The sequence below is a fragment of the Lagenorhynchus albirostris genome, chromosome 8 (genome assembly GCF_949774975.1).
Source record: "Lagenorhynchus albirostris chromosome 8, mLagAlb1.1, whole genome shotgun sequence".
NCBI classification, from domain to species: domain Eukaryota; kingdom Metazoa; phylum Chordata; class Mammalia; order Artiodactyla; family Delphinidae; genus Lagenorhynchus; species Lagenorhynchus albirostris.
Window position 1 is genome coordinate 59,156,808 of NC_083102.1, and position 27,085 is coordinate 59,183,892.

General features: G+C 40.7%; 1 protein-coding gene across 8 annotated transcripts in view; it reads right to left on the bottom strand.

Moving 5' to 3' along the window:
• The window catches only part of SLC25A13 (solute carrier family 25 member 13), a 297,241-nt gene that overhangs the window by 261,746 nt on the left and 8,410 nt on the right, over nucleotides 1-27,085 (bottom strand). For all 8 annotated transcript variants that reach the window (XR_009541995.1, XR_009541993.1, XR_009541994.1 and 5 more), the window contains one exon: nucleotides 3,097-3,150. Coding sequence is in view for 4 of the 8 variants with exons in the window: in XM_060157064.1 (XP_060013047.1) it covers nucleotides 3,097-3,150 (54 nt within the window). In the remaining 4 variants the exon portion in view is untranslated. The remainder of the gene's footprint in view (nucleotides 1-3,096; nucleotides 3,151-27,085) is intronic.

A 27,085-nucleotide genomic window follows, 5' to 3' on the forward strand; every position in this document is an offset into this window, starting at 1 on the left:
CTATCACCACCTCCCGCAACTTTTAATGACCCTCTCTAGGAAGATGTAATTAGCCCCACATCATCTCCCTGCTAATTAATGCTACATAATGCAGATCAACCATATTATTTTTTTACACTTAAATACACACACAGTGAGATAGTTAAGGGCAGGAGCCATGATTTATGCATCTTTATATCCCCAACACCTGACACTGTACTTAACATACAGTAAGCAGCTTCAAAAAACGAAGTGGAGTTGATTTTAACTCTTTTCAAAAAACTAAAATAAGCCAGAATTGGGCCCATTTTAGCCCACCAGGACCCCTCTTTCCTTATCTGTTTTGGTTCTGCTAGCTCTCTCTGCTCTTCACAGCTGCCACTCCCCTGTTACCAGCACATCTGGTCCAAAGGGTACAGTGAAGCTTCTCTCCACCTCCCCTAAGCTACAGAAGAATCATCTAACTAGTTTAGCAGAGAGAAGGTTGGGATATTTATAAATAAGGAAAGTCAGGAAAGAGTCACAGAAAGTCAGCAAAGCAGTCAGGTTTACAGCATGCTCACTGCTGATCCGCGCTTAACTGAAAAGCCCAGCCCCAACAGAGACACGCCTGGTCCAGCCTCCAGGCGCCTCTCTCCCTATTCTTCCCCCATAACAGCGTCTGCGGCAGAGGGTAAACAAGAGCTCCTCAGCGTGCGGAGCCAAGGTGGATTTGTGTTGGTACCACACTACCCAAGCCTGATGAGATCATCCGAACCTCTGCCAGATCCACAATGCCTTCCAGAAACTGCTGACCACTGTTTTCTTCGGGGACAGTTGCCCCACATCATCCTCTCGGACTCTAAGTCATATGGAACTCTCACTCAAAAGCCACGTAGTCCCAGCCACGCCAAGAGAAGGCAGCACTCCCCTATCTGGTCCCAAAGGTTCCAGCCCAGCCTTCCGGCCCGCTGACGCAGAAGCCCCACAGGTGGCTCTCCAGAACTCTGCAGGGACTGCTACCCTCCTTGGGTCTACCTGACCAATCTCATTTGTCTGCAGTAAAGACTTGCCTGCTACTGAGATGTGGCAGCTGGAAAAAAGATACGTTGTTCCAAAGCAGAATCTTAACCCAGCCTCACCAGCCACCACGTGCCATCAAAGGGTGGGCACGGCTTTTACATGGAGCCTTTGCACTGGATCACATCAAAAGACCAGTAAGTACCCAAGATGCACCATCTCCTGAGACACTCTAAGTTGTTCCCATTTCCCGCCAGAAGGATGCCCACAGCTATTGCTGGTTTAGAAGATGGGAAGTACACAGATCCTGAGTTCAAGGAATGATGATGACTTTGCCAGCTAGAGTTAACCAGTTGTATGCATCTCTCTAGGCTCCTTAGCAACCCACTCACGTGCTCTTCTGCAAGTGGTCTTCCAGAATTACCTCATGAGAGTAGACCTTAAATACATACCTTTAAAATGTCTATGGTTCACTCATACACACCTCAGCCCAATCGTGGGGGGCCCAACGTGCACAGCAACAAACACTAGTCTAGGTGAGAAGGAAATGTGTTTCTGTTTTCTGGACTTTCGTTATCCAGAATTCTTTTCCACCTTAGAATCTCTACACTGTATTGACCTTTCTGGGCAAAAAACAAATTTATAAAGAATTCTGCTTTCTTATATATAATACAATCCACCTTATACATTTTTTTCTCATATTTTGCTCATATTTTTAACCATTTTCTCTTGGAGTCCGTCTCTTTTTTTGAATTATTTAATTTCAAGCATTTACTGAATCGATATCTGATGCACATCACGTGCATATCTAACGCATATCACTTTCAAATAAGTTTTTTCATTGAATCTTTACAAATTTTTATGACATTATGAAAATGTTCATATATCAATATACACAAAGTAGATTGAATAGTATAATAAACCCAATATTCCATTTCCCAATTGCAAAAATTACCATCATACTGCCCACTTATTTCTCCTACCTCACCAAAACTGGGTTATTTAAAAGCAAATCTCAGATATCATAATCTCATCTGTAAATACTTCAGTGTACATCTCTAAATGAAAAAGACTCTATAGTTCCCATATTCGGAATACCATTACCTGGCCTAAAAAATCAATTAATAACAATTCTTTAATATCAAATAATCCTATCAGTATTCAAATTCCTTGATTCCTCAATTTTTTAATAGTGACACAGTTTGATGAGGAAAGTGATGCTCACAGAATTAATAACTTCCTAAGCCATATATCTGACACACAGCAGTACAATAAGTTTCTCACTTGAAGGCTTGATCCTCTTTATATATAGCACAGCTACCTTTTCACCATGTTTAGAAAAGGTCCACGTATATATTTTTTAAAATTTTCTTTACAAAAGTGGCCTTTTCTTTCTTTTTTTAGTACTTCATTGCCAGTTAAATAACCTTAAAGGTGGTCCAGTGTTTGGGACCTGAGGTAGGCTTTTATTAGAGTATTAATCACTCAGTGCCTAATATCACAAAGTAGGTGCAAGCGTAAGAAACTAAGGAAGTAAACTTGTGTGCTGTCTGTTGTGATGTAGTATCTACTATTACTCATACTGGGGCCTCCTCAAGGGCACCACAGTTGAAGTAAAATGATATGATGAAGATGATGATGATAAGAGCAACAACAATGCTCTAAGGAGAGACAAGGCTGGTCCCCTTTGGATGAAAGAAGGATTACTAAGATGTTTACGAAGAGCTTTAAACTTCTTAGGAGGAAAAATATTAGTATCATCAAACTGCACAAGTCAACCCTGGAAAGGTAAATGGGTTGTGAGACTAAATCCCTCCCCACTCCGGAACAGCCCCCCCCCCCCCACCGCCCGGGCAACTCTGTTTCAATACCTAATACCGTGTGAGACAAAAGAAAGTAAAACATAAACAATGCAGCCATCACAAACAGTCGCCTACAAGTACCTGATACATTTTTAAAAATAGATATAACTGTAAAGGATCTCTTTTACACGTCTTAAGATACTTTGCGGGATTTTTTTTTAAATATAACAGTGAAATTAAGAGCTGCTCAAAAATAATCTTCAAAGTTACAGAACACAAGTCAAACAAAAAACAAAACAGATTCCTTTATACTGACCTTCAAAAATATTGTTCTAAGTTCGGCTGGATCTGCTCTCTTGGTTAAAGCCACCTATAAATAAACATAAAAATGTTTGTATTATTAGAACAAAGCTGAGAAATCAAGCTAGCAGACGGAAAGAAAATAAACTCCAGGTTAGAATCAGTGGATTTCATTTTTACACTTAAAGCACTAAATTTCCCCAGTGCATAAACTACTCTCTGGATTTTAAATTAAGACTCCTTATGTGGCTTCTAGAATGATAACATTCCGTGCAAGAAACCAGTAAAGCTCCTAATATGTAGTGTTTAATATATACCATTGTTTTTCCAAAATGAGTAAGAAAAAAAGAAAAGTTGAAACAGATTTGTAACCACCTGGCATTTTAAACTACACCCCAGAGTGACCCACACCTTTCATAGGCCAATATTAAAGTACAACTTGTTCGTTAACTATGTAAGAGAACATAGTTCTTAGAGAAGTTAGTGAGCAAGGCAAACAATATTAACAGAAGGGAATTACTTCCCACAGTTCCACAATGGACAGGTGTGAATGCCCAGCTATCTGGTCATGCCAAGCAGTCTCCTCCTCTCCCCTACTTTTAAGAAACCAGAAGTCTCCAATTATACAGCACTGAGAAATATAACCACTGTTTTGTAATAACTTTAAACGGAGTATAATCTATAAAAAATGTTGAATAGCAACGCTGTACACCTGAAACTAATAATGTAAATCAACTATACTTCAACGAAAAAAAAAAGCCTAAGTCTCCATATGTATGACTATTATTTACCACATTCTAGAATACAAGGGGCTATGGTTAGCTTTCAGAGCAAAGTCTGACAGATTAGCTCAGAATAGGTGTTGTGCTTAATTCTCCAGCCCACAAAGTCCAAAAACATCATTGGGGAAAAAGAAGACAAACTTGAATATGGCTGCCCCAGGCCAACACAAAAGAGTCCTTATGTGGAACCAAACAGTAGGCTTATTCAGCGTCCCATCACCCCATCCTGCTGGCAAAAACCGTCAGGAGACTGAGTTCTCACCAAGCACAGCGTCACCCCACGATACAGCCAAGGAGGGGTTCCTGGAACCACCCCAATACTGGAGCCATGTCGCTATCCATGGGGAGATTTATGCAAATTGTTCTAAATCCTTTCTGTGTGTTTGCAAAGGCTCTTCTGAGACCTTTGGACAATGGGTTCTCTGTCTCGAAATATGTAACTGCCTGAGCTTCTTGGCCTGCCACTGTCAGGAATAATTTTATTAACTAATCACTGGAATAGGAGAGGTAGTTTTCCTGAAACCAGTTAGTTGGTCACCTTGTTTCCCAAAGCAAGACTGATAACTCTTAACTTCAGCTGAGTACTTGTAACCACCAATGCTATTTTTATCCAGAAGAATTTGTAATCTCTTTAAAATCCTCAATTAGTCAGTGTTCTTTGCTGTTCAATTAACGAGAAGAAAAGAGACTGCTAACCAACCTATGATTGATGATAGTGCTAAGAGTCTCAGAAGATCCCCTCCCTTTGGGTCTATATTCTGAGAAAGGTGGCGTAGGACAAACACTATTGGAGAAGATGAGCCAGCATGAAATGCTTCTATCCTCTCCTTTAAGAGCAAAGAAATTCCCTTCGAGTTCTACATCTCAAGACCGTAACAGTTTTTTAAAAGGCCTATGGTGACCCTCAGCACTTAATTGGGTTTCCTTTTAAAAAAGCAAAGGTAAGTTTCCACAAAGTGAACTATTCTTGCTCCATCTGAATAACACATCCTTTAAAATCAAATTAATTCACCATGCCACATACTTCATAAAGCCTTCCCTGGGCAACACAGTTTCAGAGTGAACATCCCCCGCCCTAAATTCCCACAGCGTTCTTTTACTTACTAATCCCAAAATGCACCACCAGGACTACACCTCTGTGAGAGAAAGAAAGCTTTCACTCTGTAACTCTCCCAGGGTGGAAGGCACAGGAGAAAACAATCCATATAGTGGCCCAGCACTTTTAAGTCAGGTCACCTGATGTGTACAGAACACTTCATAGTTACAGTTAAGTTACAGTTACACTTAAGTTACAGTTAGACATGCCAGCGTTCTGAAGGTGTACTGAGATGGAGTCTACCTGGTGGCAAAACCAAGAGCTAGCAAGTTCTGTGAACTGGAAAAAGGGAGCCAAGAAATGTAGCCTCCCTTATTAAGCCAACTCAGAACACCTGCTCGGCAAGCGAACGTTGCATCACCTGACAATCCTTAGTTCATTGGGCTTCTCAGAAGATTCATGAAACTCTAGATTTTTTCCAAAAGGCTGATTTTCATTGTTTTATATACATGTATATATTTCTCATATACTAACAGCATGTAAATATTTACAGATACTATTCTTACAATCTGATTGCCTGGTTTGCTTTATCATTACTCTTCTGAATTTGCATTTATAAGAACAGATGCCACCATTAAAACAAAATATTTATATCAAGAGATTTAAATAAAGTAATTTTCAAACATAGGGAGTAAATCACCAAGAAGAAAAAGGATTATTGGCAGATGACTATGAATTACCACCATTTACTACTTAATTCAATAGAGAATTTTATACAGAAGCACATAACATTCACACCAAGTGGAGGTTAAGGGAGAAGGGGGGGAGAACTGGAAAAACTATGCAGTATATGTTTTTCCATAAACTGGGAGAAGTTAACCTTTGTTTAAAGACAGTATAGAAATTTCAGGTCAATTCCCCAAATCTATGTTCCACGGGGCAGAATCTGAAGAACACTGAATATGTAAAATTTTTGATAAGACAAACATTATAAATAACAGCAATAGCATTTGCAAAACACATATACTAGCTAGGTACATCCCAAATACAAAAGTAAAAACAGCCAAAAATAACATAACTTCAATGACTGGTTTAAAAGGGGGGCAGTGGGAAGTATGGCAAGGAAAACCAGAGAGATAAAGTGTGAATTCTGTGCTCTGCAAGTGAACCTTGACTGATACAACCAGTAACTCTAAAAGAAATTCCCCCAAAACACAGTTACCATTAACTGGAGAAGAAAAAAAGAAAGAGAGGTCTCATCACATTTAAGAAAAATAATTCTTCATTGACTTCACTGAGTCACTCATTCCTCATCCTACAGTTTCCCTACATTCTAATAAATGAAAAGCAGATCCGAGCTTCAAGAAGGCAGAAGAGTAAGACGTGGAGATCACGTTCCTCCCCACAAATACATCAGAAATACATCTACGTGTTTAACAACTCCTACAAAACACCTACTGAACGCTGGCAGGAGACCTCAGACCTCCCAAAAGGCAAGAAACTCCCCCATGTACCTGGGTAGGGCAAAAGAAAAAAGAATAAACAGAGACAAAAGAATAGGGACGGGACCAGCACCAGTGGCAGGGAGCCGTGAAGGAGGAAAGGTTTCTACACACTAGGAAGCCCCTTCGCGGGCGGAGACTGCGGGTGGCGGAGGGGTAAAGCTTCGGAGCCACGGAGGAGAGCACAGCCACAGGGGTGCGGAGGACAAAGCGGAGAGATGCCCGCACAGAGGATTGGCGCCGACCAGCACTCACCAGCCCGAGAAGCTTGTCTGCTCACCCGCCGGGGCGGGCGAGGCTGGAACCTGAGGCTCGGGCTTCGGTCGGAGCGCAAGGAGAGAACTAGCGGCGTGAACACAACCTGAAGGGGTTAGTGCACCACGGCTAGCCGGGAGGGAGTCCCGGAAAATGTCTGGAGCTGCCGAAGAGGCAAGAGACTTTTTCTTGCCTCTTTCTGTTTTGCAGTGCGCGGGGAGGGGGGGGTTAAGAGCGCTGATTAAAGGAGCTCCAGAGACTGGCGTGAGCCGCGCCTAAGAGCGCGGACCCCAGAGCCGGGCATGAGACGCTAAGGCTGCTGCTGCCGCCACCAAAAAGCCTGTGTGCGAGCACAGGTCACTCTCCACACCTCCCTTCCGGGGAGCCCCTCCAGCCCGCCACTGCCAGGGTCCCGGGATCCGGGGACAACTTCCCCGGGAGAACGCACGGCGCGCCTCAGGCTGGTGCAACATCATGGCGGCCTCTGCCGACGCAGGCCCGCCCCGCACTCCGTGCCCCTCCCTCAGAGGCTCGCCGCGCACTACGGGCCCCTCCCCCGCAGGCTCCCCACGCACTGCACTCCGTACACCTCCCTCCCCCCCGGCCTGAGTGAGCCAGAGCCTGCGAATCACCTGCTCCTTTAACCCTGTCCTGTCTGAGTGAAGAACAGACGCCCTCAGGCGACCTACGCGCAGAGGCGGGTCCAAATCCAAAGCTGAATCCCGGGACTGTGTGAACAAAGAGAAAGGGAAATCTCTCCCAGCAGCCTCAGGTGCAGCAGATTAAATCTCCACAATCAACATGAGGTACCTGCATCTGTGGAATACCTGAACAGGCAACGAATCATCCCAAATTGAGGAGGTGGAGTTTGGGAGAAACGATATACACATGTTTTTCTTTTTTTCTCTTTTTGTGAGTATGTGAATGCTTCTGCATGTGATTCTGTCTGCATAGCTGTGCTTTTACCATTTGTCCTAGGGTTAATGTCTGTCCATTTTTTTGGTTTTTCTTGGATTCTTTAGTATAGTTTTTAGCGTTTGTTATCATTGGTGGATTTGTTTTTTGGTTTGCTTGCTCTCTTCTCTCTTTCATTCTTTCTTTTTTTATTACTTTAAATATTTTTCTTAATAATTATCTTTTATTTTTTATTTTAATAACTTTATTTTTTCTTCCTTTCCTTTTTTCTCCCTTTTATTCTGAGCCGTGTGGATGACAGGGTCTTGGTGCTCCGGCTGGGCGTCAGGCCTGTGCCTCTGAGGTGGGAGAGCCAAGTTCAGGATATTGGTCCACCAGAGACCTCCCAGCTCCATGTAATATCAAATGGCAAAAGTCTCCCAGAGATCTCCATCTCAACCTAAGACCCAGCTCCACTCAACGACCAGCAAGCTACAGTGCTGGACACCCCATGCCAAACAACCAGCAAGACACAAACACAACCCCACCCATTAGCAGAGAGGCTGCCTAAAATCATAATAAGGTCACAGACACCCCAAAACACACCACCAGACATGGACCTGCCCACCAGAAAGACAAGATCCAGCCTCAGCCACCAGAACACAGGCACTAGGCCCCTCCACCAGGAAGCCTACACAACCCACTGAACCAACCTTAGCCACTGGGGGCAGACACCAAAAACAACGGGAACTACAAACCTGAAGCCTGCTAAAAGGAGACCCCAAAGACAGTAAGTTAAGAAAAATGAGAAGACAGAGAAACATACAGCAGATGAAGGAGCAAGGTAAAAACCCACCAGACCAAACAAATGAAGAGGAAACAGGCAGTCTACCTGAAAAAGAATTCAGAATAATGATAGTAAAGATGATCCAAAAATCTTGGAAATAGAATGGAAAAAATACAAGAAACGTTTAACAAGGAACTAGAAGAACTAAAGAGCAAACATAAAATGATGAGCAACACAATAAATGAAATTTAAAATTCTCTAGAAGGAATCAACAGCAGAATAACTGAGGCAGAAGAATGGATAAGTGACCTAGAAGATAAAATAGTGGAAATAACTGCTGCAGAGCAGATTAAAGAAAAAAGAATGAAAAGAATTGAGGACAGTCTCAGAGACCTCTGGGACAACATTAAATGTACCAACATTCGAATTATAGGGGTCCCAGAAGAAGAAGAGAAAAAGAAAGGGAATGAGAAAATATTTGAAGAGATTATAGCTGAAAACTTCCCTAATATGGGAAAAGAAATAGTTAATCAAGTCCAGGAAGTGCAGAGAGTCCCATACAGGATAAATCCAAGGAGAAACACACCAGGACACATATTAATCAAACTATGCAAAATTAAATGCAAAGAAAAAATATTAAAAGCAGTAAGGGAAAAACAAATAACATACAAGGGAACCCCCATAAGGTTAATAGCTGATCTTTCAGCAGAAACTCTGCAAGCCACAAAGGAGTGGCAGGACATATTTAAAGTGATGAAAGGGAAAAACCTACAACCAAGATTACTCTACCCAGCAAGGATCTCATTCAGATTCGATGGAGAAATTACAACCTTTACAGACAAGCAAAAGCTAAGAGAACACAGCACCACCAAACCAGCTTTACAACAAATGCTAAAGGAACTTCTCTAGGCAGGAAACACAAGAGAAGGAAAAGACCTACAAAATAAAACCCCAAACAATTAAGAAAATGGTAATAGGAACGTACATATCGATAATTACCTTAAATGTAAATGGATTAAATGCTCCCACCAAAAGACACAGACTGGCTGAATGGTTACAAAAACAAGACCCATCTATATGCTGTCTACAAGAGACCCACCTCAGACCTAGGGACACATACAGACTGAAAGTGAGGGGATGGAAAAAGATATTCCGTGCAAATGGAAATCAAAAGAAAGCTGGAGTAGCAATTCTTATATCAGACAAAATAGACTTTAAAATAAAGATTATTACAAGAGGCAAAGAGGGACACTACATAATGATCAAGGGATCAATCCAAGAAGAAGATATAACAATTGTAAATATTTATGCACCCAACATAGAAGCACCTCAAAACATATGGCAAATGCTAACAGCCATAAAAGGGGAAATCGACAGTAACACAATCGTAGTAGGGGATTTTTAAAAAATCAATTATTTATTTATTTTTGGCTGTGTTGGGTCTTCGTTTCTGTGTGAGGGGTTTCTCTAGTTGCAGCGAGCGGGGGCCACTCTTCATCGCGGTGCGTGGGGCTCTCACTGTCGCAGCATCTCTTGTTGCAGAGCACAGGCTCCAGACGCGCAGGCTCATTAGTTGTGGCTCATGGGCCTAGTTGCTCCGTTGCATGTGGGATCTTCCCAGACCGGGGCCCGAACCCATGTCTCCTGCATTGGCAGGCAGATTCTCAACCCACAGTAGGGGATTTTAACACCCCACTTTTACCAATGGACAGATCATCCAAAATGAAAATAAATAAGGAAACACAAGCTCTAAATGATACATTAAACAAGATGGACTTAATTGATATTTATAGGACATTCCATCCAAAACAACAGAATACACTTTCTTCTCAAGTACTCATGGAACATTCTCCAGGATAGATCATATCTTAGGTCACAAATCAAGCCTTGGTAAATTTAAGAAAATTGAAATCATATCAAGTATCTTTTGTGACCACAACGCTATGAGACTAAATATCAATTACAGAAAAAAATCTGTAAAAAATACAAACACATGGAGGCTAAACAATACACTACTTAATAACCAAGAGATCACTGAATAAATCAAAGAGGAAATCAAAAAATACCTAGAAACAAATGACAATGAAAACATGACAACCCAAAACCTATGGGATGCGGCAAAAGCAGTTCTAAGAGGGAAGTTTATAGCAATACAATCCTACCTCAAGAAACAAGAAACCTCTCAAATAAAAAACCTAACCTTACACTTAAAGCAATTAGAGAAAGAAGAACAAAAGAACCCCAAAGTTAGCAGAAGGAAAGAAATCATAAAGATCAGATAAGAAATAAATGAAAAAAGAAATGAAGGAAACAATAGCAAAGATCAATAAAACTAAAAGCTGGTTCTTTGAGAAGATAAACAAAATTGATAAACCATTAGGCAGGCTATTTTGAAAAAAAGGGAGAAGACTCAAATCAATAGAATTAGAAATGAAAAAGAACAACTGACACTGCAGAAATACAAAGGATCATGAGAGATTACTACAAGCAACTATGTGCCAATAAAATGGACAACCCGGAAGAAATGGACAAATTCTTAGAAAAGCACAACCTTCCAAGACTGAACCAGGAAGAAATAGAAAATATAAACAGACCAATCACAAGCACTGAAATTGAAACTGTGATTAAAAATCTTCCAACAGAGGCTTCCCTGGTGGCGCAGTGGTTGAGAGTCTGCCTGCTGATGCAGGGGACACGGGTTCGTGCCCCGTTCCAGGAAGATCCCGTGTGCTGCGGAGCGGCTGGGCCCGTGAGCCGTGGCCGCTGGGCCTGCGTGTCCGGAGCCTGTGCTCCACAACGGGAGAGGCCACAACAGTGAGAGGCCCATGTACTGCCAAAAAAAAAAAAATCTTCCAACAAACAAAAGCCCGGGACCAGAAGGCTTCACACGTGAATTCTAGCAAACATTTAGAGAAGAGCTAACACCTATCCTTCTCAAACTCTTCCAAAATATAGCAGAGGGAGGAACACTCCCAAACTCACTCTATGAGGCCACCATCACCCTGATATCAAAACCAAACAAAGATGTCACAAAGAAAGAAAACTACAGGCCAATATCACTGATGAACATAGATGCAAAAATCCTCAACAGAATACTAGCAAACAGAATCCAACAGCACATTAAAAGGATCATACACCATGATCAAGTGGGGTTTATCCCAGGAATGCAAGGATTCTTCAATATACGCAAATCAATCAATGTGATACACCATATTAACAAATTGAAGAATAAAAACAATATGATCATCTCAATAGATGCAGAAAAAGCTTTCAACAAAATTCAAAACCATTTATGATAAAAATCCTCCAGAAAGTAGGCATAGAGAGAACTTACCTCAACATAATAAAGGCCATATATGACAAACCCACAGCCAGAATAGTCCTAAGTGGTGAAAAACTGAAACCATTTCCACTAAGATCAGGAGCAAGACAAGGTTGCCCACTCTCACCACTATTATTCAACATTGTTTTGGAAGTTTTAGCCACAGCAATCAGAGAAGAAAAAGAAAAAAAAGGAATCCAAATCAGAAAAGAAGAAGTAAAGCTGTCACTGTTTGCAGATGACATGATACTATACATAGAGAACCCTAAAGATGCTACCAGAAAACTACTAGAGCTAATCAATGAATTTGGTAAAGTAGCAGTATACAAAATTAATGCACAGAAATCTCTTGCATTCCTATACACTAATGATGAAAAATCTAAAAGTGAAATTAAGGAAATACTCTCATTTACCACTGCAACAAAAAGAATAAAATACCTTGGAATAAATAAGACACTGATGAAAGAAATGAAAGATGATACAAACAGATGGAGAGATAGACCATGTTCTTGGATTGGAAGAATCAACATTGTGAAAATGACTATACTACCCAAAGTAATATACAGATTCAATGCAATCCCTATCAAACTACCAATGGCATTTTTCACAGAACTAGAACAAAAAATTTCACAATTTGTATGGAAACACAAAAGACCCTGAATACCCAAAGCAATCTTAAGAAAGAAAAATGGAGCTGGACGAGTCAGGCTCCCTGACTTCAGACTATACTACAAAGCTACAATAATCAAGACAGTATGGTACTGGCATAAAAACAGAAATATAGATCAATGGAACAGGATAGAAAGCCCAGAGATAAACCCATGCAACTTATCTTTGATAAAGGAAACAAGAATATACAATGGAGAAAATACAGCCTCTTCAATCAGTGGTGCTGGGAAAACTGGACAGCTACGTGTAAAAGAATGAAATTAGAACACTTCCTAACAGCATACACAAAAATAAACTCAAAATGGATTAAAGACCTAAATGAAAGGCCAGACATTATAAAACTCTTAGAGGAAAACATAGGCAGAACACTCTATGACATAAATCACAGCAAGATCCTTTTTGACCCACCTCCTAGAGAAATAGAAATAAAAACAAAGTAAACAAATGGGACCTAATGAAACTCAAAAGCTTTTGCACAGCAAAGGAAACCATAAACAAGACCAAAAGACAACCCTCAGAATGGGAGAAAATATTTGCAAACGAAGCAACTGACAAAGGATTAATCTCCAAAATGTAAAAGCAGCTCATGCAGCTCAATATCAAAAAAACGAACAACCCAATTCAAAAATGGGCCGAAGACCTAAACAGACATTTCTCCAAAGAAGATACACAGATTGCCAATAAACACATTGAAAGAATGCTCAGCATCATTAATCATTAGAGAAATGCAAATCAAAAGTACAATGAGATATCATCTCACACACGTCAGAATGGCCATCATCAAAAAATCTACAAACAATAAATGCTGGAGAAGGTGTAGAGAAAAGGGAACCCTCTTGCACTGTTGGTGGGAATGTAAATTGATACAGCCACTGTGGAGAACAGTATGGAGGATCCTTGAAAACCTAAAAATAGAACTACCATACGACCCAGCAATTCCACTACTGGGCATATACCCTGAGTAAATCATAATTCAAAAAGAGTCATGCACCACAATGTTCATTGCAGCTATATTTACCATAGCCAAGACGTGGAAGCAACCTAAGTGTCCATCAACAGATCAATGGATAAAGAAGATGTGGCACATATATACAATGGAATATTACTCAGCCATAAAAAGAAACAAAATTGACTTATTTGTAGTCAGATGGATGGACCTATAGTCTGTCGTACAGAGTGAAGTGAAGTCAGAAAGAGAAAAGCAAGTACAGTCTGCTAACACATATATATTGAATCTAAAAAAAAAAGAAAAGGTCATGAAGAACCTAAGGGCAGGATGGGAATAAAGATGCAGACATAGTAGAGAATGGACTTGAGGACCCGGGGAGGGGGAAGGGTAAGCTGGGACAAAGTGAGAGAGTGGCATGTACATATATACACTACCTAATGTAAAACCGATAGCTAGTGGGAAGCAGCCACATAGCACAGGGAGATCAGCTCGGTGCTTTGTGACCACATAGAGGGGTGGGAGGGAGGGAGACGCAAGAGGGAAGAGATATGGGAACATATGTATATGTATAACTGATTCACTTTGTTATAAAGCAGAAACTAACACACCATTGTAAAGCAATTATACTCCAATAAAGATGTTAAAAAATAAATAAATAAATGAAGAGCAGTCATTATAAAAAAGTTACTGAAATATAAATTAATATACAGACAAAATGCCATGTTAAGCATTCTTCAAAGCACAACCTTACTGTGTAATCAACTCTCAAATGTTCATATCACTCAACAGTTTACTTATAAAGCACCAGACACCACAAATGTTAACCTGCTGAGTAATTATGCAAGTGGGTAATTTCAGGGATGCTGGAGATATTTATCAGAACGATTCAGTAGCTTGTAAAATGTTGTAGACAAACATTAAACAGTAATAAAGCCATCACCATTAAAATTCTGTATGAAGAAGAGTAGAGTAGTTAAGAAATGAATGGTGGTATTTTAGCTGTGGGTTCTGTTAGGTCAAAATAACTTTAAATGCTCTAATTTTAGATTTTATTATTATTGTTATTAAGCTAAAGCTAACATTCCAGTAAATGTTCCCAAGACTAAAAATTTGACAAGAGGCAGTGTAAGTCTTTTCTGAAATAGACATTTGTCTGTTTATATTTTCAACTCCTTATGGTGAAAAAGATGCTTGCTCACCCTTTCATAAACAAACATCACCACGTTTAGAGTAAAGATTTGGGTTCCAATGTATTGCTAACTTGGTGATCTTGGACAAGTGAGTTAACATCTCCAAGTTTTAGTTTCCTCATCTATAAAAAGGGCAAAATGACAAAATCTACGTATCTGTTTCATAAAGTTATCTTAAGGATTCATTAGAATGAAGAAAAAGTGCTCTGTGAATCCTAAAATGATACATAAGGTTGGTAGTGATTAATAGCTACTCTTAAAAAATGTAAGCTGTAAACACAGTTATATGATATTTCTAATCCCCAATACGAAAGGAAGACGAGGAGGTAGGTCCAACATGTATCCAACTTAGAAATAAGCAATAAAAGGTAACAGGCTAAGGAGAAAAACAGTATATTAAAATTCTATTGGATGATAACAGTCATGTTGGGAAGCCTGGAGAATCAGCTTAAGGCTAAGGCACCACCAGTGATGCCCAAAACTATCCTAGAATCACCTGGTGAGAAATGTACCTCCAATCCCACAACAAAAGCAGGTTGCCTAGGCTGCCTATCATGTCAGCCGAAATGGAAACTTCACACACAAGCTGCTTCCTTGTGTTGCCATCTTCCAAATCAAAGTCACACATGAGCATCCAATTGGCAAAGCTAGATCACATGCTTGTGCCCTGGCTGCAGGGAAAGATGGGAACTGAGTTTTGACTCATATGTTCTAGCAGGCAGGCCTTGTAATGTGGGGATTTTCTCCATTATAGGAAAGGTAGTCAAAAGATGATGGGGAGACTTCTGGTTTCCAGTCCAGCATGTAAGGGGCTTAGAAGTTGCCAGAATGTCCTAAAAATAAGTAAAAAGCTTAAAAATTGAAAAATCAACTAGTCTCCCCAGATCCATCAGAGGAGTGATGTCAACAAGCAAACCACTGCCCCCCAACATGGAGAAACAGAAAGGGAGAACCAGAGGATCACAATGACCAATTGCTGGAGGCTCAGTGTGGACAAGAAAAGACTTAAAAAACTCTAGGTGGACCTAGACATAGTGGATTCCCCACACTTTTGTGAATGTTACCTCCTGGAACTCAACCTGGTTCTCAGTGAATGTCAGAGAAAAATCACCTGGCATTTCCAGTAGGAGGAAAGGAAAAGGAACCAAGCTGTCTGTTCTTTATAAGAAGGTCTGCCTCAGAAGAAGTTATTTCAGAGGAGTCTAACCCACTGGAGTAATACCAGAGCCAGCTGACCACAGGGAAGGCAAATACCCAACTCCAGCCACCTCCAGCCATCCTCTCCCACCTGAGGGGAAGAAAAAATTGAGAAACACTTGTGAAGTACACTGTCCAGGGGCACAGGCTCTCTAATGGACTGAGACCTAGTCATAGGACTAGGAACACTTCCTTTCCCTCTACACCCTATGCCCACATTACCAAAGGACTAGTTATAGCAGTTCCTTTTATCCAGTACATCATGTCTGGCTATCAAGAAAAAATTACAAAGCATACCAAAAGGCAAAGATACACAATTTGAAGAGACAGAGCAAGCATCATAACCAGACTCAAATATGTCTGGAATATTGAGATGATCAGACTAGGAATTTAAAACAACTATGATTAATATGCTAAGGGCTCTGATGGATAAGGTAGACAACATGCAAGAAGAGATCAGCAATGTAAGCAGAAAAATGGAAATTCTAAGGAAGAACTAAAAAAGAATGCTAGAGATCAAAAATACTGTAACAGTGATGAAGAATGCCTTTGCTGGGCTTATTAGTAGACTGGATACAACTGAGGAGAAAATCTCTGAGTCTGATGATATTTCAACAGAAATCTCCAAAACTGAAAAGCAAAGAGAAAAAAAACTGAAAGCAAACAAACAAACAAAAAAAAACTAGAACAATATCCAAGACCGTGGGACAACTACAAAAAGTGTAATATACATGTAATGGGAATACCAGAAGGAGAAGAAAGGACCAGAAGGAATATCTGAAATAATAATGATTCAGAATTTCCACCCAATCAATGTCAGATACCAAACCACAGATACACAAAGATCAGATACACCAATGAAGATAATCAAAATCACTTTAAACATCAACATCCCAATTAATTAAAAGACAGATTGTTAGAATGCATCAAAAACATAAGACCCAACTATATGCCATCTACAAAAAAACATTTTAAATATAAAGACACATAGAGATCAAAATAAATGAATGGAGAAAGATATACCATGCACACACTAATTAAAAGAGAGCAGAGGAGTTATATTACTTTCAGACAGAGCCCATTTTAACGCAAGGAAAGTTAACAGGGATAAACAGGGGCATTATTTAATGATAAAGGGGTCAATTCTCCAAAAAGACATAATAATCCTCAATCTAACAGAATAGAAAGCCTAGAAATAGACCTTCATAAATACAGTCAACTGATCTTTGACACAGGATCAAAGATAGTCTCTTCAACAAATGGTATTGTACATTGATATGCAAAAAATGATTCTAAACACAGACCTTACACCGTTAACAAAAATTAACTCAAAACGGATCACAGACCTAAATGTAAAACTCTTAGAAGACAACAAAGGAGAAAACTTAGATGGCCTTGGGGCTTGATGATGATTTTTTGGATATAACACCAAAGGCATGATCCATGATAGGCTGGACTTCAATAAAATGGACATTTCCACTCTGTGAAAGACACTGTCAAGAGAATGTAAAGATAAGCCAACACTTGGATAAAGTATTTGCACAAGAATAGCCAATAAATGGGGCTTCCCTGGTGGCTCAGTGGTTGAGAGTCCACCTGCCGATGCAGGGGACACGGGTTCGTGCCCTGGTCCGGGAAGATCGCACATGCCGCGGAGCGGCTGGGCCCGTGAGCCATGGCCGCTGAGCCTGCGCGTCCGCAGCCTGTGCTCCACAACGGGAGAGGCCACAACAGTGAGAGTACCGCAAAAACAAAAACAAAAACAAGAAAGAATAGCCAATAAATGACTGTTACCCAAGATATACAAAGAACTGTTAAAACTCAACAATAAGAAAACAAACAACTCAATTAAGATTAAAATATGGGCCAAAGACCTTAACAGACACCTCACCAAAGAAGTTATACAGATACCAAATAAGCATATGAAAAGGTGCTCCACATCTTCAGTCATCAGGAAAATACAGATTAAAACGACAATGAAATACCACTACATACCCACTAGAATGGCCAAAACCCAGAACACTGACAATATCAAATGCTGGTGAAGATGTGCAGCAAAAGGAACTTGCACTGTTTGCTGATGAGAATGCAAAATGGCACAGCCACTTTGGAAGACAAATTGGAGGTTTCTTACGAAACTAAACATACTCTTACCATAGGATCCAGCATTCATGCTGCTAAGTATTCAGCCAAAGGTGTTGAAAACTACATCCACACGAAACCCTGGATGGATGGATGTCTACAGCAGCTCTATTCCTAACTGTCAAAAGCTGGAAGCAACCAAGATGTCTTTCAGTCAGTGAGCAGATGAACTGTGGTTTACCCAGACAATGGAATATCATTAAGCACTAAAAAATGAGCTATCAACCCATGACTAGACATGAAGGAAACTTCAATGCATATTACTAAGTGAAAGAAGCCAATCGGAAAAGCCTACATACTGTATGATTCCAACTATATGACATTCTGGAACAGGAAAAACTATGGAGACAGTAAAAAGATCAGTAGTTGCCAGGGTTTGGCAAATAGGGAAGGAAAACAGGCAGAGCACAGACTTTTGGAGCAGTGAAAAGACTCTGTATGAAACTATAATGATGGACACATATCATTATAAAATGTGTTCACAGACTGTTCAACATCAAGAGTCAACTTTAATGTAAACCACGGACTTTGAGTGATAATGATATGTCACTGTAGGTTCATCAATTGTAACAAATGTACCATTCTGATGGGGGGATGATGATAATGCGGGAGAGGTTATGCATGTGCGGGGGGCGGCCAGGAAGAGTACAGGAAATCTCTGAACCTTTCTTTAAATTTTGCTATGAACCTAAAACCACTCCAGAACAATAATAATAATAATAAAGTCTATTTTTAAAAAAGATCATGGGTAGCCAGGACCATCAAGATGAAACTAAGCAGGCAGAGTCACTAGGCACACATCTGTATAATCTCCCTTTCTTTGAATCCTTGAAGTAAGTTGGATTCTTTTCCTTTGTAGTTGAGAAAACTGCAGGTCAAACAGCTGATGGGTCCCAGGCCCCATGTCTTTCCCCCAGGGCCACAACCTAATACAGTCAAGTTGCGTTAGACCAGGGCTTCTCAACCTTGGCCGTACTGTTTTGGGTCAGATCATTCTTTGTTATAGAGGGCTGTCGGGCACATCGTAGGATGTTTAGCAACATCCCTGGTCTGTAATCACTAGATGCCAGTAGCAACCCCTTCTCCCAGATATGACAACCAACAGTGTCTCCAGACATTACCAAATCTCCCCTGGGGGCAAAACTACCCTGCCCCCAGGGGAGAACCACTGCCTGAGACAGCGCCACTCCACTTGCTCGTTCATGCAACACGATCGCCTATGGGAAGCTTCCGATGTACCAGGCACTGAGGGGACAACGCCAAATAACCAGAGACCCTGCCCCCTGAGGGGGAACGACAGACTTATCAACGAGTGGTTGGTACAAAGTGTGCGATGCTATATGCTATCACAAATCAGAGTGCTAACTCTGCTTAGCTCTTGGAGTCAGGGGTGGCAGAGGTAAGGTCTTGGAGCTGGGTTATTTATTACTGATTACAGCGGTTCACACTGACCAGTTAACTTTTACTGGGCCCTTAACTCTATGCTAGGCATGTGCTAAAGGCTTTATGCCTGATCTCACTTAAACATTACTAAAACTATTCAAGGTGAAAAGTCATTAACATCCCAGTCTCCAGATGAGGAAGTTGTGGCATGTAAGACACTTAGTCTTAAATGAGTAGTAGTAAATCACAGAGCCAAAAATAACCCTAGAGCCCAGGTCATCTTCATACTAATTATACTACCTGGAGGATGTGCCAGGAATTTGGCAATCAAAGATGGGGACTTTAAGCTATCCTTATGAATGGTGCTACTGGACAACATTACAGGTGAAAGCCACTTAAAATAAAGTTTTTCTGATTTGGTATTATCATACATAAATACCCGTGGTTCAGTGGAAGCCAGATTTACCTAATGGAGAGAATATTATTCTCGGTATTATATGCTGAACTCAGTCTCAGTTTTTTTAAAGCATCAAGGTTACAGTGTAATTAGCAACGAGCTGCAATTGTAATTACCACTCCCAATATAATTTGTTACATATTAGCAAGTGTCAAATTACTACTGCTCCTTAAATGAATAAAAACTGATTGTGCTGTTCTGAAGACTGGGGTGTATGTTCCTGATGGGGAACAAAGGAATATAAAAAGTATATGACATATTTATAAAGGGCTGAAAGGTTCTACTTAGGAGATCACAAGTTGCTGGAGCCCAGATAATGCCACAGAAAGGTAAAATGGCTGAGAGAATAGTTAACTTATTAGACGCAGAGAAGAGAGAGCAGCAAATCAAAGGACAACAGAAAGTTGCTTTCACTAAATAATACCTCACCTGTTCAAAATTCTGCTATGCATCAACATCATATAACTGAAGAATAGTCAAGAACCCAGGAGGAAGTTAAAAGAAAATGCACAGGAGCCCTCTGCACAGCCGGGATCCTCGTCCCAAAGACTGGGCACAATTTCACTGGAGCAACCCCGCCTCTTTCCTCTCCCACGATTTTCAACATGACTCTGAGCAAGTGCTCTGGTTCCAAAACCCTCTGGAAGCCCACACTTCTGTAAAGCTTATATGTCCAGGCCCGGCTCTGAGCTTTAGAAACATGAGCATATTGACCCTCCCAATAACCCAGGAAGTAAAAACAACCATGCCCTGTTTACAGACGAGGAAACTGAGGTAGACAGAGGTAGAGTAACTTGCCCAGAGCCATAATTTGAACAGAGTCCATGATTTTAATCATATGGGATCATGACTTTCAGAAGGAAAAAAGAAAGAACAGGAGATTAAGAAAGCAGAGAACCTAGAGATTAAAGAAAATTAGGTCATATCAACCAATTGCATTGCCTGGGCCTTATTTAGATGACAATTCAGAAAACAATTTTAAAAAATTGTAAGACAATAGGGGAAATATGTAAAATGTGTACAGAATAGATATTTGATCATATTGAGGAAGCACTAAATTTTTTTTAGATGTGACAATGATATTTTGGTTGTGCATTTAAAAAATCTTTTTTAGAGATACACAGTGATATTTACAGATATGATGTTGGGGATCTGCTTTGAAAAACTCAGAGCGATGAGAGGACAAGAGAGGGTGTAGTATAAATTAAACGACATCTGCCATAAACTGATAATTACTGAAACTGGTTAGAGAGGGACATGGGGGCTTCCCTGGTGGCGCAGTGGTTGAGAGTCTGCCTGCCGATGCAGCGGACACGGGTTCGTGCCCCGGTCCGGGAAGATCCGACATGCCGCGGAGTGGCTGGGCCCATGAGCCATGGCCGCTGAGCCTGCGCATCCAGAGCCTGTGCTCCACAATGGGAGAGGCCACAACAGTGAGAGGCCCACTTCAAATAAAAAAAAAAAGAAAAAAAAAAAAGAAAGGGACATGGGAGTTTGTTACACTGTTCTAATTTTTTATGGAAAATTTCCATAATGAGAAGTTTAAAAAATGCTAATTTTTTTTAAGGCTTAAGTCAAATGCCAATTCCTCCTGGAAGATTTTCCAGATTCTCTAGCAAGGTTTCCCTCATAGAATGCTATTTACACCTACTTTTATGGACTTTGCAAATGGACGTCTGAATTCTGACTCTACTGCTAACCAGCAATATGACTTCCTATTTTCTCACCTGTTACAGAGAGAGAGTGAGTGAGAATCAGGATTGAATGAAAGTAGCATACTCTGGGACAGAATCTAGCAGTGCCTTGCTTGCCAGTTTGTTGTATCCTTTCCATATTCATAGCGGCCCAGCTGACTGAGTCATCAGTGGACAGCTGAGCCCTAAGGGAAGGCTCTTTTGGCTTTCTGAACTAATCAGAGCTCCTCTTAAGAATCTGAGCCAGCAGAGGGTCTGGGCTGAGCTGGCAGTAGGTCATGCTGGCTGATGAAGTGGCACTAGTGAAGGTTCATGACCTCCTGGGATTGAACAACAACAACAAAAATTAAATTGGTTTCCTACCTTTCATCTGACATCAAACATGAGTGGTTTCTTATGTAATACTAAGAGGGAAAGCTGTGTTTAAACATGATAGACAAACCAGAATGCAGAAACCATACAGGAAAAGATTAATAAATGTGTAACATAAAAAGTTCTAAAAATCAAAAGTGTGTATGAACCCATTAAACATCAAACAACTGCAAAAAATAAACATATAAATAATGTGTAACAGGACAAAAGGCCAAGGTTCTTAATTTAAAAGCGCTCTTAGAACAAGTCAATATGAGAAGGCAAATAACCCAATGGAAAGCTGGGCAAAGGTCAAGACCAGGCTCTTCTTAAACTGCTGGTGGACACCAAAATGGGCTAACAAAAACCTCCAAGAAGCACCATAAGGAAACCAGGAGCTGGGCTTTTACTGTGGAACTGAGATGCCCGTCTCAGTTCACAATGGAAAGAAAGTGGAATCTTGAAACGCAGAGTCAACATCAACCTGCAATAAAATAAGTTCGTGAAGACACACAAGGATGAAAGTCCTTGCCAGTGGGCCTGGGAGAGTCAGATAAGAGACCGGATATATCACCAGCCTTTCCTGTCAAGCCACCTGGAGGGTGCAGTATGCTACTGGGACCAGCTGGTCTGAATCAGCAGACATACTGTTTGGACCTGCTGGGAATGTCTCGCTATAATGCAGCTGGACCTTCTTAGTCAAAAGGAAGCACATTTCTCCAGGAGCGTCCTTCTGAAGCAGCTTCTCTGTAGTCATGGAGATTCATTTACCTTGAACAGCCCAATCCCTGCTGAGGTTTACTCCGCAGCTATGATTCTCCACCATGCGCTCTCCTGGGGGCTACCCGTGCACAACTCCTCAAGTATTCCAAATTATTAGTTTTTTTAGTTTAGTGAGGGATGGAGGGGCTTGAGAAAATGGTTATTAGAAAAAGAGAAGTTTCCAACAAACCACACGCATGCAGCAGAAATCTGCTCGCTTTCACGTTGCCATGGGTGGCACCCCCAAGTAAACGAACAAGTCAACAAATGGTGTCTGAATGTTATGTAACAGGTACTTTGAGGTCCCTGTCATCAGTTTAAAATCTAGTGGAAAACATAAAATATAAGAAACAGCAAGGACCATTTTCCTTCAGAACATCAATATCACTATCTCACCCAAGACAATTTAAAAATGATTTAATATCTGTTATGGGCTGAACTGTGTCCCCACAAAATTCATATGTTGAAGCCCTAAACCCCCAGTACCTCAGAATGAATCTGTATTTGGAGATAGGATATTGAAAGTAGTAATTAAGGTAAAATGAGGTCATTAAGGTGGGCCTTAATCCCTTAAGACTGGTGTCCTTATAAGAGGAGGAAATTAGGACACAGACACAGAGGGAAGACCATGTAAAGACACCCAGAGACAAAGGCCATCTATGAGCCGAAGAGAGAAGCCTCAGAAGAAACCAACCTTCTCAACACCTTGATCTTGGACTTTTAGCCTCTAGATTTGCGTGAAAATAAATTTCTGTCGTTTAGGCCACTCATTCTGTGGTACTTTGTTATGGCAGCCCTAGCCAACTATTACAGTATAATTTAATATAAACTCCTTATTCAGGTTGCTCCAACAGGGCCATTGTTTTATTTATTTTGGATCCACGTTCAAGCGCTGCATTTGGTTGTCATGTCTCTTCGGGAGCCTCCTTTAATCTAGCCTTTTCATTCATAACACTGGCATTTTTAAAGCCAGAGGTCTTACAGAACGTCCTATTTTCTGGATTTGTCTAATTGTTTCCTCATGATTAGATTCAGATTCAACATTTTTGGCAAGAAATCTCTAAAGGTCACGTTGTATACTTCTCATGGCATCACACCTGTGGGTGTGCCATGCTAGCTTTTCCCTCCTTCTGATGATGTTAAATTGGATCACAGATTGAGGCCGAGCCCTCCCTTATGACGGTACTTTTTCCCCTTTGTAGTTAGTAATTTATAGGGAGATACTTTGAGACAGGGAGAATTCCAACAATCTTTTACTGAAGGTTTTAGCATCCACTGAGGACACGTGCCTGAATCAATTACCTGCAGGTTGCCAAATAATTTGTCTTCTTTTTCTAATTCTATCATACCTTCTACTTGATTAGTTGATTCTTCAGTAAGTAAGAATTTTACTTCCCCACCTCCATCTCACTTTGACTCTTTTTGGGAAAGAATAATAGTCATGGAATGATTAATTTTTTAAAAAAATTCAGTATGTTACAATCCAGTTTCAATTGATTTGTTTTTATTGTGATAAAACACATAAAATTTAACATTTTAACCATTTTTAAGTGTACAATTCAACGGCACTGAGGACATTCACAATGTTGTACAACCATGAGAACTATCCATTTCATCATCCCAAACACAAACTCTGTGCCCACTAGTGAATATCCAATTGATTTTAATAGCCACTATTTGTTGTAACTGTGATACACACTTATTGTAATATATATGTATATATACATACATACGTGTATACACACAGGCACACGTGTGTGTTTTTAAAGGATGAACATCACAATGCACCATGAAGAACAATTGTGAATATGAAAACGTAGCCAACTGAAAGAAACCATTACGCAAAACGCTGGTGCAGCAGGAAGGCAACATCCAAACCCACTCACCAAACATAACAATGTAGGAAACAACCAGGAATTACGTGCCTCCTGATGGGCGTACCCAGTACCAAGGATCCAGTAACCTGAGAGAGGCAGCCAGCAACCACCTAGGAAGTATTCTAGCCAAAAACAAAAAATAAAAAAAAATAAAATCTTAAACTTGATCAAGCATCCAGACCTAACTATCAATTGTCAGGAAACACTAGGGACAGACGGACATCAGGGGAGTGCAATCAGCAAATTCCAAATTGTGGGAAACGACAGGAAAGATGACCCAATTCACTCATCAAATAAACTGCAAGGAAACGCAAAAAAAGATGGGTAGTCAAACCTATAGATTAACAAGAGTTAAAAGACAATATCGACCAAATGCCATGTGCAGGCTGTGTCTGAATCTTGATTAGAACAAACCAACTATAAAAACTAGGACATGGGATTTAACATCCTTACAGATACTTCAAGGAATGAGGGAGTAAAACTAAGACCGCTTTCCCTAAAACTGAAGGAAAGAACTAAAAAAACAAACAAAATCTGCCCACCAATATAGAGGAATGACAAGAAACATTCTTGTCTCTGACTGAGCTCTAAGTTAAACAAACAAACAGGCTCCCTTTTTTCCTGCTACACTGTTGCCATAGCTTTATGGCACAGAATCTGAACAGGGGTTGGACATGTCACATTTACAAACCGCTGTGAAGGATATGAGAAGGGAATGGGCATGAGGTAATACTGGAAAAGTTAGACAACAGTCAAGACCAAGGAGGCATAAACTGACTAATGAGATTAAATATTATTCTTTAGGCATAATGAAGCCACACTGTGAAGCAAGGTAGATTAAAGAGGGCAATGTAGTACAGTGGTTATGTTCATGGACTCTGCAGCCAGGCTGCGTGTGTTCCAGTCATAGCTCTGCCACTTGAAAGGTGTGTGACCTTGGGCAAGTCATGTAACCTCTCTGTGCCTCAAGAGACTTAACCACTCTGTACAGATGAGTTTCCCCATCTGTATAATGGAGACAATAATAGCACTTACATGCCGTGGGATTGTTGTGAAGATTAAATTACTTCACATACAGAGTACCTAGAACAGTATCTGGCTTGTGTCAGCTGCTGTTGTCACTGTTATTTGCGTAACCTTTCTGAACCTTAAGTTTCTCTGTCAAATGAGGTCATGACACCTTCCCTGCTGTCTTGTAGATGATTATAAAGATCAGATCATGAAGCTTGGGTCTTCACATTATCTGGTCATTTTAATCTCTGTAGACTGTGAGTTCCTGAAAACAAATCCAGTAGCTTACTCGTTTGAGGAAGCCCAGCACTCAGTATAGGAGCTGGCATGCAGTTGGAATCAATAACACACTTGAATGCACTTTTTAAAAACTGTTAAGTGCCGTGCTCATGAACAAAGGACTGCTCTGAACAGGGACACAAGGGCCAATCTCACAGGCTTCCTTTGACAGTTCTGGGCAGAATGGAGAGGCAAGTGCAGAGAAGAGACCAAAGGCAAAACCAGCTTGGAGCTATGGCAGTGCTGGACCTAAAAAGGAATGAGGACCTGAACATAAATGGAGGATATGGGACACACCTGCTCCAGGGAATGAGAAGGGTTTGACTGACCCATCTCTTTGCCCATATCCAAGTTCCTGCCAATGGTGTCTCTCCTGGTTGCCCACCCAAGTACTTAGCGAACTAACCAGAAACTTTAACTGGTAGGAAAGTTAAACTGCAGCTAAAAGTAAGGAATGACCAAGAAGATGAATTCAATTCTAGTAAACAGAGTTTGGAATATCTTTGAGACAAGCCAGTTGAGATTTCCAACAAAAAGTCAAAAACGCAAGGCCAGTGCTTGAGAGAGCTGCCCCACGGGGAGTACCATGAAGTATCACCTGTCAGAAGGAAAAGGATCTGAGGCAGAGGCCTGGGGAACACCAACATTTCAGGGGAGAGCAGAAGGACAAAAAGAAGCTGGCCAGGGAGAATAAGTATGAGTTAAGGGACCAAGCAGGAGAGGGCACATCATGAAAGCTGACAGAAGGTGCTCCAGGAAGGAAGGAGTGGGACACGGGGTCCTGTGAGGCCAGAGATAAGGAGGACAGGCCAACAGTTTCAGAACAGAGGTTACTGGTGACCCAAAGGAGAGAATGTCAAAAACTAGAATAGGCATAAGTTCATTTTCAGGAATTTTAAGTACAGGTGGGTAGTAAAGAAATGGAGACGAGTACAACCCTTAAATAATAATTCAGAGACGCCATCCAAAATAATACCCTGGCCCCAATGGAATCAAAATTAACCCGAAGAATCCTAAAATTTATACTGGGTTTTATCACTATGTATTTAATTCTGCAAAAAGTTGGACTGACTTACAACCAAATCAAAAAGTACTGTACCCTCAGTTTAGAAAGGCAGCTACATTTAATTACACAGTAATGAGAGTTCCAGACCAATATTCTTTAAACTTTAATGTGTATACAATCCCCTGGGGATCTATTTAAAATGCAGATTCTGATCCAGCAGAATATTTGGGATGAGTCTACAGATGCTGCAATCCTAACAAGCTCCCGAGTAAAACCAATGTTCCTGGTCCTTGGACCATAAGCTTCTAATAGCAAGGCTCCAGGAAGGGACCTCACCACTCAGAGAATCTGATTACTGAAGCAGCCAGACTGTCTAGCCATTATGGTGACTATTTAGTAGATCATGAGCTTAAGAAAAGCACACCATCTTTTGTTCAGGTAGGTCAAATAATACCTATGT